We start from the raw sequence: 16,229 nt of genomic DNA, 5'->3' as shown, positions 1-16,229 counted from the left end.
AATTTCTTCGCTCGTATTCCTTGAAAGATGCATTTGTCCTTTCAAAACAGAGGCATTATGTTCTTAAAATCCATTTTTAATTGAAAAGCTTTCCACTGCCTACATACAGATGTGGTTGTTTCCTGATTACTGCTAATCAAACTTCAGGGTGGATGTGTTTCCTGTTCAAGGGAGAGGGAGATAAACTCATGTTAATGAAAGAGGGGAAGCAACATTAGTCTCGGCGGTTAAAACGGATGGGTTTATCTGGACTTCCATTGAATTTGCAGAGAGTGAGTAAAAATTGATTTTATATAGAGCATGTTCACTTAGATGCAATGTGTTTATATACAGAGTGTATAATGAAAAATGTGTTTATATACTTACTGATGTCTACTCTGCAAGTTGAGGTATGAGCGTAACCGTGTCAGCTTGCCTCCTCTCTCTATGAAGAGTGGTGCTGCAGCATCTTGTGGTTTAGCTCGTGGATAGCAGAGCTGCACTTGGGGCCAAACACACAGCAAAGACGTCACCACAGCGGATTTGCCAAGACAGCAATCGCTAGTGGGTGAAACAAGAGACCCTGATAAGAGTTTTGAGGCAGTAATGATAAAAATGAAAGTGTTTCAGGAGAGCAATGGAGGTAGGTAAGTTCTCAGAAGTAAAAGTCCTCCCTGCCGGGCAGGCTGCTTGTCATGGGTGTCCCCATATTGCCACCACACGTGGTCCTGGCATGCTTTCAACAGGCACCGTGGGTAGCCTGTGCCCCTGCTCTCAGGGACTGCCTGGTGCGTGCCGAGCAGGAGAAACTTTGTGAGTCTTGGCCTCGCACAAGCCAGCGCACGCCTTGGTTCTCCAGCTGCTTTGACAGCCCACCAGTGGAAGGGTGAGTCAAAATACAGGGTTAAAAATTTGATTGGCAGATAGGAACCAAAGCTAAAGACAGATTAAAGAAAATAAAGCACATCATCTGTAGTTAATTATCCCTGGTTTTAACAAGTTTTTCAGGATTTTCTTCCAAAGTACCACAAGCTATAAAGTAACTTGGTGTTGAAGGCAGATTCTAGGAACTATTTCCAGAGCTGGAAGTGGGGCTGAGGACCATACTCTCTGCTGTGGTCATCTGTTCATGTTTTTGCTCCGGGTTCATTGGAGTAGCTACCTGAGTACAGATTTTCTTCCCCAGAGTCGTTTCTCCGAGATATTAGCAAATGTGCAAATATTATTTTGTCACCGTAGGTAGACCTTCTTCAAGTTTTCCTTTAATGTACACCTTGCATTCCTTCGTTAACACATTTCTACTTCTTATCTTTACTGGGCTGCCATGATACTTTAGAGATCATGTATCGTGAGAAACAGCGGTTGCGCTTACACCTCTGTGGAGTTGTGGCTTCCAGCTCGCTGTGAACTGGGCAGCGAGCCTCTGCTGGCCATTTTGCTGCCTGTGTTAGGTCAGTGCTTTTACTCAGTTAATGTTCCTCTCTCCACCACACTTACTATTAGTCCTGTAGTCCTGCCGCCATTTGAGGTGCAAAATGCAATGCACAATCAGAGCCACTTTGAGGATTCCTTGTTTTCAGTAAGAAAATGTACCATTTTCTCATGTAGCTGTTGCAGCAGTTGTTGCAGTTCACTTCTTTTAGTAGATTTTGCGGTAGAAAAAGGCTCTATAATGAGCAGCAGGTTTGGGAGAGATTGTGACCATGCAAATCTGCGCTCGCTGGCCTCCTAGAGCCAGGGTAGCATGTGCCAGGGTAGCGTGGACTCCGGCGGTGTCTGCTGGCTTCTTTGATGGAGTTTTTGCTCACACCAGTTTAATGCTTTGTATTTTTTGATTCCAGAAGGAAAACAATGACATTATATGCAGTGAGGTCCCAATAAATTTTCATTTCAGTAAAATAAATCGCAAGTGATCGCAAGACAAAGAGGCTGTTAATGACTCACACTGTTTCTTTTGATATATTTTTTTTTTAACAAGGACACCTGCACCAAAGCGCTGCGCTTAAAATTGTTAATTTCATCTGAACTGGCCCCAATTCAACCACAAACCCCATCAGTGTAATTTTGTTTTGTTAAGTGAGCAAATGCAAGCATGTACTGTGTCAGTATGGTCGCTGCATCTTCTAGTCACTCAGAACCATTCACAGGCAAAAATCTGTCTAAATCTTTCTCTTCCCTGCAGCTCTCCCAGGTACTTTTGGGGAAGGTGCCTCCCCAGCAGGGTCTGGAAATTGCCTGTGGGTTTCCAGGGGTCAGTAAGGGCAGGTGGTTGGGGCTGATCTCTTCTATGAGCCCATCGGCTTTTGAGAGAGAGGCTTAAGGCAGAGACTAAAACATGTTAAAAGCCACGGGATCTAGCAAGTCTGAAGAACACAGTTGTCTCATCCCTTTGCTTTTTAATGGAGATTGCTCCCTCTAATATATACAAACGTATTGATTTCTCTTTTGAGTCAATGATAAATGTGTAAACGTATTGATTTCTCTTTTGAGTCAATGATAAATGTGTTTCTTTCTGTGCTTTTCTATCTGTTAGGCTGCATTAGTTACTTGCGTCAATAAATCATGATGTTGAGCTAAATGGAAACTATGGTCTTCTTACTCCTGGCGCTTTGACTGGGACCATCAGTTTGTTACATCCGAGGAGAGCAGCCTGTGGTTGGAGATGTTCCGTAGGAGCACGGCTGTACCTGGGAGGCCCAAAGCAAGGGGGTTGGGAGCCACAGAGGTTCTGGCAATGCTTCCCAGTGTTTGCTGGAGCTACCAGGCTGGCACTTGGGATTTTAAATTGGGATCTCTGAGGCGTGAGGGATGAAGCGAATATTAATTCAGTTACGTGTATGACCGAAGCCCTTCTGGGGAGGGTGACAAGGCAGCGCCAACCTGAGCGGACAAGGACAGCTCAGAGTTTTAATGCAAAGAGGGAATGGCAGGATGTGCAAATGGGGTCCAGTGTTTTATCCCTTGGAAATCTGAGAGGACAGTGAAAGGGGTTTGAGGCCTTCTGCTAAATGAGGTGCTTGAAGGGAAATGGGCTGAGTCATCGGGTCGCACCAAGAGCCTTTCTACTAAGCTGGGTGGGTGGGTGAGTTGTTTTCACATGGTCATCACTGGGCTTCATCTGATTTTCTTTGTCTGAAATTGGAGGGTTTTGGCTGAAAAAAATTATATATTAAGCTGTCTGTGCAGAGGACAATGTATTTTTCCCTATTCCATCTCATCAAACAAACCTTTAGAGGCACTTTTACCAGATTAGGGATGGAAAACCATCTCAGGCTTAATAGTCAGATCAAAAGCTTTGGCCTCTCAGCTGTGCTTCCTGGGGAGGTGACAGAGCTGGGCTGTCTGTGCCAGCAATGGACACTGCCACGGGCCCTCTCTTCTGGGGAACTGGACCACAGGCATTGGAGAGCATTCATTTTCAAATAAAAGTATTTTAAATAAAATCAGGCTGTAGTGCACTTTATAGCACCTCTCCTAGGACAGAAACTGGGAGCAGCAGGTTTCCATTATTTTCTTTTCCTCTAATTCCAGATATTAGTCAGCTGGATGGGATTTCTGATGCAATCTTTGTACTGGCGTGAAAGTAGCAGCATATCACATGGCAGGTAAATCTCTCTTCTTACCCATAAGTAAATAAAGCAGTTAATTTCTAGCATGTTATTGCAATGACAGCACTAACAATAAAAATGAAAAGCAGTTACACTTTGACACAATTGAAAAATAAATCTGGGCCAGTCTTTATCACTACTATAAGAGGCTACTCTCCTTTATTCTGCCTCTCTCTCTCATTGCAATGAACTGCATTTTTACATTGACCCTTTTTATCTCTTGTGATGCTGAGGATTCATATCTTGTCTGCACTTCCCAGCATGCTGAAAGGACTGTTGTTCTTCACCTGGTTGTAGACAATGCCCTACCGTAGTCAACTTGAATTAAATAAACGCTTGAATCAAGTAGGGCTTCCCTTAGAGTGCCGGGACTCCTGCACCTCTGCTGCTGGGCTGTTCTTGCTTGCTTGCATATTGTCCTTTCACTACATTCATTCATTGTATCGGTGGTGCTTGAGGAAATCATGAGTTTTCTGCTGGAAAGATCAGTAAACACAGGAAAAAATTGTCTGCGGTGATTGTGAAGCCTCCAGTAGAGGTTAGACAGGGCAGATAGCTGTCAGATATGATAAATACAGATAATTCTGGCTTGGGACAGAGAAATAGACTGTTTAACTGCAAGGCCCCTTCTAGCTCAATTTCCCCAGGTTTCTATATAGCACATACATTATTAATATGCATATTAGTGTCCCAGTGTGGTGCGTTTTAATATCATTCGTAGTGCAATCAAATTTGATTTCCCCAGGAGAACAGTTATACAAAATTACCTTGTGCCATCTTCAAGAATGAAAAAAGTATGACTTTTGCATCTAAATACAATGATGTTTTCATGAGAGAAAACGGGTGAGCAGTGGCTGATGTGCTGGAGAGCAGTGCCTGATGTGGGTGTGCATTGCTGAGCCCTGAACAAGGCTGGGCGGCATTTGAAAGCAGTGGCTCTTGAACAAACCAGGAAAAGCCGAGCCCCAGGTCATGGGGTGATCACAAAGGATTGGATCACTGCGAATTAGCTACGTTTGCAAGACAGAGAGAGAGAGGCTTTGTAGTAATAAAATGGAGAGTTTGATTTGTTTAATAGGAAGATATGAGCTGTTGCAGTTTGGGCTGGTTGCCTAACTCAGTGGACCCACTCACTTGACCCCCGGCACTTCCATGCTCTTGGATTCAGGGCAGTTCTTTGGTTACGGCTCCTGGATGGAGAACTCTAACACTTCTTGTGCAGCAAGACCCTACAGTTTAACGTCTTTGGCCTCTGAAAAGAGAGGTTTCATCCCTCACATCTTCCCAACAGGAAGTGTAAAACAGGTCCTGCAGGCTCAGCAAAACCAACCTGCTAATCACCTTCCCTCTGTTCTAGAACTAGGCAGGAATGGTGCAAATTCCTCGAAAACAGCTAAACCCTGAATGCAGCTCCCACACCAATGCCTCCCATGTTCCTCCTCCCCAGGCTGCCTTCTCTATCCTCTGAGCATTTCCGGTGGGCAAAGTCAGCAGCCCTGCTTACGGAGATGAGATCGTTCAGCATGTGTACCAGGCGTGTCCCTGAACTATCAGATTTGCTCATATTGTCATCTGGTATAGCCACAACAGAAAACATGGGGAAAAAAAAAATATAAAAGCAGTATAGCCTTTCTGTATTGTGACTTTTCCTCTTTTTCTCCCAATACAGATTAGTGGTGTCAGTATTTGCTTTTGCTGTGCCACAGGATTTACTTATTATAAATCACAAGTCCTCACCAGGTTCCGAGCTACCCAGTGTACAACTCTTCATTCACTCACCACATTTATTACCTCATTTTCTCAACTTTAGTCTGAGATCTGATGGCTTTTGTTCATCTGATGGACCTGTGTTCTTGCTTCTCCATCTGTCCTGTCATTAGGCTGGTCTACAGTTTCCATAGAGACTGCAAGCCTCACCTTGCCCTCTGAATCAGGGTCCCTTTGTTGCTTTTCATGACTGCAGAAGGACATTAGTTTGCTCCAGGCACTTAAGTAGAGAAAAAGATGCATTTGATTCCCTCAGCGTAACAGTAATTTAAACGAGAGCAGCCTCAGACTATGGAGGGACTACAGAGAGCAGGTTTTTGTGCAAAGGTCACTGTGTGGAGGCTCTAATGAAATGGAGTTTCATGGAGCACTTGATGGCAAATGAAGGCAGGACCTTGAGGTCTCAAGAGGAGACAAGACTATTCTCATTCCTCTAATGCAAAAGCAACAATGTCCTTAATACAGAAAGCCAGGAAGATTAAGAGACACTGATTATAGCTCCCAGGCATTAGCTGTGTGCTGTGACCTGCCCCCCCTGTTAGCATGAGAGTGGCTGTGCATGTTGTGCCTCATGATGCACTGCCACTGCTTTGGCTGCGTGTGGCTAAAAAGAAATACATCTGGCTGGAGCAGCTGAAGGTTGTGCGATCTCCTGTGCAGGAGGGCAGAGAAACAAGCCGCAAACCTCACCTCCCATTAGCACTTCTAAGACAAGGCAGTGGCCAGCAGAAATACAGAGGTCTACGGGAGCAGCACCGGGAAGAGAAGGGTGCAGCAGGGCAAAACCACGGAACTCGATGCAGTGGTATCACCTGGAGCTATTGCCTACCAGAAACCCACCCAGTTGTGTTCCCTTCGCCCCTGCAGGAATGAAAGAAAAACAGCAATGTTTTCATCCTGTTAGCTCTGACTGCCCAAATGCCAACCATTAGAGGCCAGCACTGGTAGCCAAGGGAACAGTCCTCCCACAGGAAAATAAGAAGAACACAGCTGAACAGCATGTGGAGAAGACAGCACACAAAAGACTCGTCAGATCATGAGAACATTTGGGTTTTGTTGTGGGGTTAGGGTTTTTTTTTTTTTAAATATAGATGGCTAGCTCAAATCTTTTATCCATTCTGAGCGCTTAGACCACCTGCAATCTAAAGTGCTGGGGCACTCTTCAGCTTTTAATGGGTTCTGGAAATGCTTCAAACAGCTATTGCAATCCCGTCAAATAAACGCACAGCTGGGCCTGAACTAAAAAACTCGCTCAGTTTCCAAAAATCAGACCTCTGTGTGTGTGTGCACCTACCCACTGGTTCAGCCCTGGCTACAGAGGGGAAGTGAAGCAGCCGGTGATGAAAGACCACCTTCCTCTCCCAGCCCTCACCTCCTCTGCCCCACAGAGGTTTAAACTCTGTGCAGGCCCTTATTTGATAAATCCATGTTAATCCATGTGTTGGTGCCGTAGGGGCATATTGTTACTGGGAGTTTCAACCTGTATGGATTGTAGAGGAATTAACAGAGGAGATCATGAACTTGTGAATGATTTCTGTTTCTGATTGTCCAGACAGTTTGCAGATATCTGAGAGCTAATTTGATCTCATTTGGGATTATATTCCAGGAAAGACCTGATCGGAATATGCCACGGTCTGGATCTGGTTCTTTTGTTGAATTGGCAAAATAGGCTTTGGATTATGATGATTTCCTTTAGGAACACACATACCTGGCATCAAGCTCTGGAAATCATCTGTTTAACTCCAGAGCTAAACATGGTAGTCTGGCATCTATAAGGCATCCTAGCAAGCTTTCTGCTACACCAAGTGTTACTGTAGTTTTTGCTGCACTCTGGAGACATCAGGGAAGAAAGCAGCTTCATATGCTGCTTTTCTGTGATCACTAAATGCTTCAAGGGCCAAATTGAATTACTCGTCTTTTTCTTTTACTGATTGAGCAATGACAAAAAATAGAATTCGCTTTGAATTAATCATCAGTTGATCTCATTTTGTATAAGAACAGGTAAGTTCTACCTACAAATAATTCTTCTGCTGTGCAATTTATTCTGGCTGATTTTTGCTTTGAACCCACCCTTCGTTTAAGACTCTCTGGTAATTTGATCCTGTTTTTCTTCAACATCTCTGCTATCTTCTTGGAGTGTTTGGGCCAAGATAAGTTACACTCCAGCAAGTCCTTTAAAACAACCTCACAGGTCCCAGCTGAGGGAGGTTGATGCTTGATATGCAGCAGAAACTGTGCAGAGTCCCTTTGGTTTTAACCATATTCATAGGCTGAGCAGTATTGCACACAGCAATTTCTAACAAGAAACAGCATTTATGTTTGTCACTTATTAGTCTGAGCCTTCAAGCACAGAGAGCACTCAATCAATTTCTCTCCACACATTCATCTGATCAATTTGCAGTGTCATGACAAATGCTGAGAAGAAATATCCCATATTCCAGATTGCACAAGGACTTTTCTGAAAGGAAATTTTCCAGTATTAAGCTGCAATGCAATTAGTTTTCAAGGTTATATCTGTTTCCCAGTCTCACAATATTTCTGATTCAGCCTAGCGAACAGGAACTGAATCAAAAAACTTTGTTCTTTCATACTTAAACATCAAAAGATGTTACTAACTTTTTTTCTGTCACCTTATGTACGTCCCCAGGCAACGTTAATGCCTTTCAAGAGCACTAAGCGAAGCGTGAGCAGCCTGAAGCTTGGTGCTCTGAAGCAGAGCTAGCAGTAGGCTCCTGAGCACCAGGTGTCTTCGCTTGCCTCTACGTGCCATTTTCCCAGGCATTGTGTGCGATGCTGGCATTGCACTCTGGCAAAGGACCTCACCTTTGGCTCTCCAGAGGGCAACATTTCGACTGGTGCTTCTAAGATGTAAAACTTTTCCACAATTTGGCTTGAAGTTCTCACAGATTGTTGCAACATATCTGGTTGTAGGATGACAGCAAGTATTCTGGCTTGGTACTGCAAAATGCTGAGGGGAAATATTAATCAAAAGCAAGTGGAGGTTATTTTTTTTATTCAAATTGTAGATCAAAACCCTTGCTTGAAATTGTTCCCCAAATATTATGATGGGGAAAATAGCATATATAAAATGTTTCCAGGACTCTGCTATGGTATGCATAGAGCCTTAGGTTGCAACTTGTGACTGCACAATGCCTAAGGCAAAATCATCCTGCATTTGAAAGAACCAAATGCTTTACATTCTTACCTAAAGATTACTACGTAGACATACAGGTACTGCATAAGAAAATATATTCTGACCATATGCTTTAGTTTAACACACACATTAGGATGGCATTAAATTAGGAAAGAAAGTTCATAGAGAATTAGAATTGATCAGTAGGGATCACCTATCTCCTATCATTTATAGAACTATATTAACTAGCTTTTAACTTGTCTTGCAGTCTAAACCATCAATGGATCAGCACTGTGACTATGGTGTGATAGTGTGACCTGGAAACATCCACAGCCTGTTATGGGAGCAATAAACAGAACAGCCAGCAAACAACACACTTAGGCGTTTCATGCTGTAATACACAGAAAACAGAAATTACAAAGCCAAGTACACTGCAGAGACATTTTCGTCAACTGTGAAATGGTGTGCGAAGTTTTTTACTGTTTGCTATAACAAAACCTTTGTGCTGCTCCTATAGAAACCATCCCTTGTATTGAATTTGTTCACATGTTCTGTGGCTTTTGAAACTATGTCAGTGGCTGGCATCCTCTGGTATCAGCCCCTGGGTGCTGAGGAACAACTAAAACTCACAAAACCCTGCAGAAAAGAACTTAGAATAAGCTCGGAGTTTCAAAAATATCTAAAGCGTTTTACCTCAAATTATATATAATCTGAGGGCCAGTGCCTGTTCATCATAAATACCACAGTGTGTGAGCTGCCAGTCTGAGGCAGGTTTGGGTCTCCGTGACAGCAAACGCCACTCTATCTCAGCCTACCTGACAAGTAAGATACTATATATTTCCTTTGTACCAACTGCAGAACAAATAAGCCAAGCAATGCCGTACAGAAAACGTTCCACTTAAGGCGGCACACAAAATAACGTCCCGGAAGGTAACACAGCGAGACTGCCCGCAGTCTTGACAGTGTCACAGCTTCTTGTCTTCTCTTCAGCAGTTATTAATAACACTTGTGCAGAGGTGGCTATTGCATCCGGAAATATTGCATTCCGGAATAATACTCCACAAATATTATCAGAATAACATTCAAAGGCCAGTTCCCCATCTTAATGTATCTTGGCTTGTAAAGAATTGACAAGTCCTTGCCATGATAAATATTGTTTGGAGAGTAATCAGTTTGGGCCCTTCCTGACGTGTGACCTGAAAGAACTCAATGGCCGTTCAGTGCCTTCTCCTCCTTTCCTGTACTAAAGCAATAATACAAGTTTCCTTCTCAGGAGTTTGCAGAAAAGGTTGTTGCAAAGCAGTGAGAGTTTCCTGGGCAGGAAGCTCTATAGGAACATGGTGTGCTTCCAGCCACAGGAAGGAGAGCTGGAAGGAAACCAGCTCACTTCTTTCCAGTGTTTCTGGTGAGATAATGAAATGCTTAGACCGAGCCATTATGTGTCAAACGAGGGCTGACAGAATAAGGAACCTAACATAAATTCAGGTTAGCTTCATCTTCAAGTTATGAAATTACATCATGGCCAATCAATTAACATTTTTCTCCAGTGGCTTTCTTACCCAACTCTGTATATAACAGCTCTGTGAGCTGAAAAGCAGCTCTGTTTCTTGTGATTCACTGGGTGAAGGGCGCTAGAATGCTGTGGGTGACAACTGCTGTATAAACATGCGGGGTTTCATCTTTTTTCTTTCTTCTGTTTTACCAGAAGCTTCTCAGTTGCTAAGAAAAACTCTCCAAGGTATGTTTAAAGCACTACATTGCTGTTTTCTATAGGCAGAATGAGATCGTATGGAGAACTCCCACGACACTCATGAATTGGAGCGTGTGTGTGCATTACGATTATGCTGTTCACAAATCCCTGTCTGAAATCACCACTTCAAAATGGCTGTAATTTTATAATTCCACATCACACAAATTTCTTACTAGTTGATCTAGGGGAAAAAAGGATTAAAAATAAGACTGTATTACAAAAGCATATTACAAACAAGACTGTAAGAAGTGTAAAACATCGTATTTCAAATAAATATACCATTGGTAATTTTAACTAGTGTTAAAGTGGAAGGCAATAACAACAAATTAGAAATATATTATATAGTCTGAAATTAGTGTAATTAGTGCTTATTGCGTTTGCTTCAAGTGCGCATACTGAAAATGGAAAACACTGGGATACAAAATTAGACATTGAAAATTTGTCACCGAATTGATCACTGAGGTCTTAAGAGTCTTGGAGAACTCTGTTTTGTGTGGATTTTGGGCCATATTGTTGCTACAGAGTCTGGAAAATCAGAGCAGGATGCTAGTGTTTGATACTGAAGTATGTACAGGGACTTTGTACAAACCTGAATCTTACATTGTGGTTCTCTGGATTGGGGTTGTCGTTATGGGTGCACACTAAGGGCCTAATATCAGGACTTGAATTGCATCCCTGGGTATTACCCCAGCACAAATTATTGCAACAATACAACTGGATAAATTGCTTTTCTATTCTGTTTCTTGCTGTGCCGTGACTCCTTTTCCTCCCTCTGCCTTCTTCCTTCACCCCCAAAAAGGCCCAGCTCTGAGTAGAACTGTCTCAGTCTGAGGTCTAGTGGATGAGATGCTGGGAAGTGCGAGGGACGGAGGAATTCTTCCTTCTCATCTACCAAAGGGGGAGAAGAGCTATCTAGGAGAGTTCTTCTCTGTCCCCTGATGAAGTGAAAAATTGCCAACAGAGTGAGTTTCTTTCCACACTGAATAAAAAGTTTGTACTGTAACAAGGCACACAATCTTATTGCGCTTTCTTGGTGTGGCAATTCCACAGACAGTCTCCCAGACGGTCCGTCTGGGTGGGTATGTACAGCTACAAGAACTACCTCCACACATACATTGCAGAGAGGAGTTGTTACTGACCGCTGAATAAAAGGCAAGCAAGCTGCAAGACTGCTTTTATTACAATATAACACAGAAATAGAACCACCAGAACAAGCCTATTTTTCTCTTTTGACGCCATGCGGCTTTACCCGACAGCATCTTTTGTCCAGAATTAATCTGAATGACACTTAATGACACAACATGATGTGGCGCCAGTGTTTTTTACTTCACAGTACAAAACCAGCACTCCACTGGTGATCTTTTCACAGCTGCAGGAAGCATCCTGCAGTGAATACTTTCATCATTTAAAGCCATGTATTCATAAGTCTATTTAATTACTTATAATTGGTCACCATTCCTTCTGAAGTATATTGCTGCTTTATTAAGGGGGGGTCAGCAGTACGCTTAGATCAATACAAACAAATAAAAGAGAAAGCAGAGAGTGGTTTAGGAGCTGTGAAGCTGAGATAAACTCCTTTATTTCTTAGACAAACCACTGATTCTGAAGAGATCAACAGGTCTTCCCTATTTCCAAGTATGCTATTATGATCACATATCTATCACTTTTTCTTTATGACCTCAGAGGCTTTGGAGGAACAATTTTCTTCCCAAGAGGACATCAAATTTAGCCTTTGTAACATGAGGTAAAAAGAAAGAGCAGGAAGATATCAGCCTTTTGGTAACACCCTCATAATATCAGAGCAAGACAGTTATAAGCCAAGATTTGCAATACAATTTTCACCTCTTAACAGATACGATTATGTCATAATCTCTAGGTTGAGAATAGACTGCTACTAGTAGAGTCTGTAGCCTCTGCTATAGACTGCATTAACCACATATAATTTATAATATGCTGAAATGAGACTAGCTGATTTTTTTTTTTTTTGGATGCTTTGTCACTTTGGAGGGAAAAATAATCAAATAGGAGATGGCATTACCCATCTACAGCATCTGTTACAGCATCACCGATATCTGTGTAAAAAAGATATAGGTGCGTCCAGAACAGGTAGCAAACTGCTCAGAAACAGCCCAAAACCCCTTTAAACTGGTTTTAATGGTGTTTTAATGTAACAGAAGAGTCTTCCTTAATTTGGGTCTGCCTTTTCAACTGCTGGTACAAAATTGGATGACACTTCATAAACTTATCTGTACTAACACACTTGACTGCTTTTATGAAAATAGTTCATTTTATAATATTTAAATTCTGTGAGTCAGAGTTCTCAAGTGCTATGAAAAAAACCTCCCCACAACATGCACTTTATATGTGACTTTAATTATCTGCAATATGTGTCTCTTATTGAGGATGTTCCCAGGTGCCCATTTGCTGTGTTGACTGGAAGTTCCCCCCCCCCGGGGATCACTAACAATCATTAGTCCTGGTGGAAGAAAGACTGCTCTACTGCACAGGTTCGTTTGGACTGAGGATCTGAACAAGCCACTCGGAGGCAGTGAGCATTGCAAGCTCAAAAAAAAGATCAGGGCTTAAAATATCACCCAATTCTTTAACACCGTGAGCCACCTGTAATTACTTACTTTGTACACATGGCTTCCAAGCTGTTTTATTGCTGGACTGTTATGCTCCACAGAGGTAGCATTTACTTACCTTTCCCAAGTGAAACAAATGCCCAGAATAATACCAAACAAAGAATCAAGCCAAGTGTGTTCCTCTAAAAGAGCTTTACTTTCTTGAACTGCCATAAAATATTAACTGTGTTAACCGAAAAAATAATCTCGCTTTTGTCACTACTGCTATTTTTTTTTTCAGGCTGCTGAAAACAAGAGCCATAGGCCTCACTCCTGCGGTACACGAGAATGGTTTTCATGTACTGCCATCTATCGTTACAGCGTACCCATTTCATCACTACACTATTCTGCTGGGGTTTTCATTCCAGCAGCAAGCAACTCCCTTCCAAGAAGTCTGTTAAACGTGCAGTTAAGTTGGAAGAACTGCTTTAATTCATACATGCTCTGCCCGAGACAGCATGCAACACGATTCTAAAAATTCTGCTTTCAGTTGTGGCAATAGCCAAATTAGTGTTGTTTCTTCTCCCACTTAATTTACTTCAATAGTAAGTTTGTATCTTTATTTACTCCATAGCCAGAGCATTCATGTTCTAAATCAGCAGCAAATTTACAGAAAAACATATACACACATCACAAGCTTTACATATATTTATACACATCAAAATTATAAATGACCACGTTGCGTGCGTGAATACATTAACATATACTGCCCTACTTATTTAGACTGCTCTTTCAGAATACATCTGTTTACTTATTGTTTGCATATATATAAGCTACAGATTCGAGTCCAAAATCTGATCAGATAGCACCACATCTGTATTATAAGAAATAGAACATAATGTTTCAGAATCTGGCAGGAAAGTAAAACAATTTGTGTGTAATTGAATACATGGTGATCACTGCGTGTCGGAGAGCAACCCTAAAGCAGTCAGGCACACAGGGCACTCAGATACACAGGGACAAACCAGTTGGCAAGGTGCTAAAAACAACATTCAAGCTAAAGGTATTTAAAACTTGGGAGATTCCCTTTCAGACAAGGCGCACACATCTTGGATATTTACCTGTAATTCAGTGAATCCAAGCCAATTCTTTGCTCTCTTATTTCCTCTACGGTGCTCTCAAGCTCTGCCCATGTATCTCATCTGCCCTACAAAGCTAATTAAGTTCCTTTCTCTCCTGCCTCTGCCTCTCCCGCCTATTTCATTTGCAAGATCTATAGGCAGAGACATCTCTAGGTACATACTGCCATACAGGCTCATTACTGTTCTGGGCTTGGCATCATCTGAACGTGACTTAAATGTTTCTAGATCTAAGCTGACCAGGGAAAAGCTTCACACTTTTAGGGCCTAAAGCAGCATGTCCCCCTGGACCTGGAAAGGTCACAGATAGCAAGAAGCGCTGTCCAGGATGAACATGCAGCGAGAACAAACTTCTCACAGTTAACAAGGTTGACAGTACAAGCAAAGGACAATATTTCTGTGGCCAAAGAGAGCAAAATAAGCATGGTTTTAAAGTGGAAGTGGTGAGACTTAAACATCATGTGAAAGCAGATCAAAATCCATGCTTGTTCCAGCAGGAAGTTAGCTCAGAAAATACATAGGACTCATGACAGTCTCTGAAGAGCAGAAACCTTTACACAACAGCAAGCTATTCAGCTTCAGCCCAGTACAGAATTAGTTCCTCGTTATAAACATTTGCAGTGGAGAGGAAAAAAAAAAAGAAAAAGTAGTATGTTATGGACCAATTTCATACTTGAAACCAGGGGAACAAAATTCCAAAAGGCCAGATGTTTTTGTCTTCCTTAAAGAAGAGGAGGGATCTAAGCAATACTCTTAAGAACTTACATATTTAAAAAAATAGAAAGGCACAGCAGAGTTGGTCATGTTTGTTGCATCCACAAAAATATGTTTATTTGCATATGCAAATACTTACAGTATACTTATTTATTGTGACTGAAAACCGTATGCTTACGATTTAAATAACAAGTTCACTTGCCATTTAAAACTGCAGTCTTAACTGCAAGTGGCAGGTTTACTCCCCAAACGTTACAGAACTTGAGGCTTCTTTCTGTTCTTTATGCAACTGTTTTGCCCGGTTTTTCAAATCCTCTGCCTTAGCATCATTCTTCTCAATGCCATCTCCCAGTTTGTACATTCGACTGGCATTGGCACAAGCCCATATGTGACCCAGCTCACACCCTTTCAGCGAGTACCTCAAAGCATGGTTCATGTCCTTAGGGACCCCAGTTGCTCCTTGGAGGTATATTACACTGAGGTTGAAGCAGCTAGGAGCAAAATTGCCATCACAGGCTTTTGTGTAATAGTCTCTAGCGACAACAGGGTCAGGTTTATCATCGTTTACTCTCCCATCATGGGCCAACAGCCCAACATTATGACACGCATTTACTGACTTCTTCCCACCTTTCTCACATGACTTCATAAAAGAGTTGTAGGCAGCTTTCAAATCTGGGTCGAGTCCACCTGCCAGCCAAGAAACCAAAAGATTACTGTAAGGACATGCTAAAACAGATGGGAGCGCTCTGCTTTCAAGCATGCTTCCCAGCACTCTTCAGGAAATACAGCATCCCTCACTTTAGATGCTACAGTGAAAATTCGGGACTTCAGAGACACTATCATCGTCTCAGTTACAAAGGTTTTGCTAATGTCTCCAAGTTAGGAAACCCTCCTCTGCTCTCCACTAATCATAATTTATGCAGACAAAAAAAAAAAACCAACAAAAAACAACCACAAAACATTCTTTCCACTACTACACTTACGGATTTCTTAGTAGCTTACACTAGCAAAAGTGTACCAGTACACCTGGCAAAATGTTGCCAGTATACCTATAGGTACACTAAGATTGTTACTAGTTTTGAACAACAGTAAAATTATGTTCCTTTCTAGTATTGTCATTTGGGAGAAGACTCACTAGTTTAACTGCTTCCCATTACCGTACCAGCATATACATGTTGTTCAGACTTGGGCCCTACTAATGTGTCTGTAAGCAGTGTTACCACTGTGCAAGTTTATTTCTTCCTTACTTTCTCTAGAAAAAGAACAGCCGGACAGAAAGAAATCCAAATTTTAAGAACAGGACGCACAGCAACATGGATATACTCACCGCTTACACAGACATAACTATAAAAAAATAATACACGTGGTTAACCTGAAGTTGATTCTTCAGAAGGAAGCAATTTAAGATTTCCCACCCTTCCCCAGCTTTTTTTATGCGACCATAAAAGCGGCAGGGCAGGTAGTTCTTTTCCGCAAGGTCGGGAGGACATGCCGGTGCTCAGCACCTTTGCAGAGGCGGGAGCTGTGTTAGCCTCCCCCGCCCCGCCCCACCGCCCCTACACAGAGGGGCTCAGG

At 42.2% G+C, this 16,229-nt stretch overlaps 1 protein-coding gene across 1 annotated transcript in view; it reads right to left on the bottom strand.

The window, feature by feature from the left end:
• Positions 1 to 14,714: 14,714 nt before the first annotated feature.
• LOC104286249 (cytochrome c oxidase assembly factor 7) overlaps positions 14,715 to 16,229 on the bottom strand; it is a 2,302-nt gene continuing 787 nt past the window's right edge. The window contains exons 2-3 of the mRNA XM_009884826.1: positions 16,196 to 16,210; positions 14,715 to 15,341 (exon numbers count right to left, since the gene is read on the bottom strand). Coding sequence (XP_009883128.1) covers positions 14,893 to 15,341; positions 16,196 to 16,210 — 464 coding nt within the window. The 3' untranslated portion in view covers positions 14,715 to 14,892. The remainder of the gene's footprint in view (positions 15,342 to 16,195; positions 16,211 to 16,229) is intronic.

This window comes from Charadrius vociferus, unplaced genomic scaffold (assembly GCF_000708025.1).
Source record: "Charadrius vociferus isolate BGI_N301 unplaced genomic scaffold, ASM70802v2 scaffold163, whole genome shotgun sequence".
NCBI classification, from domain to species: Eukaryota; Metazoa; Chordata; class Aves; order Charadriiformes; family Charadriidae; genus Charadrius; species Charadrius vociferus.
Note: the sequence above shows the minus strand (reverse complement) of the source record. Positions and strands in the feature narration are given on the sequence as shown.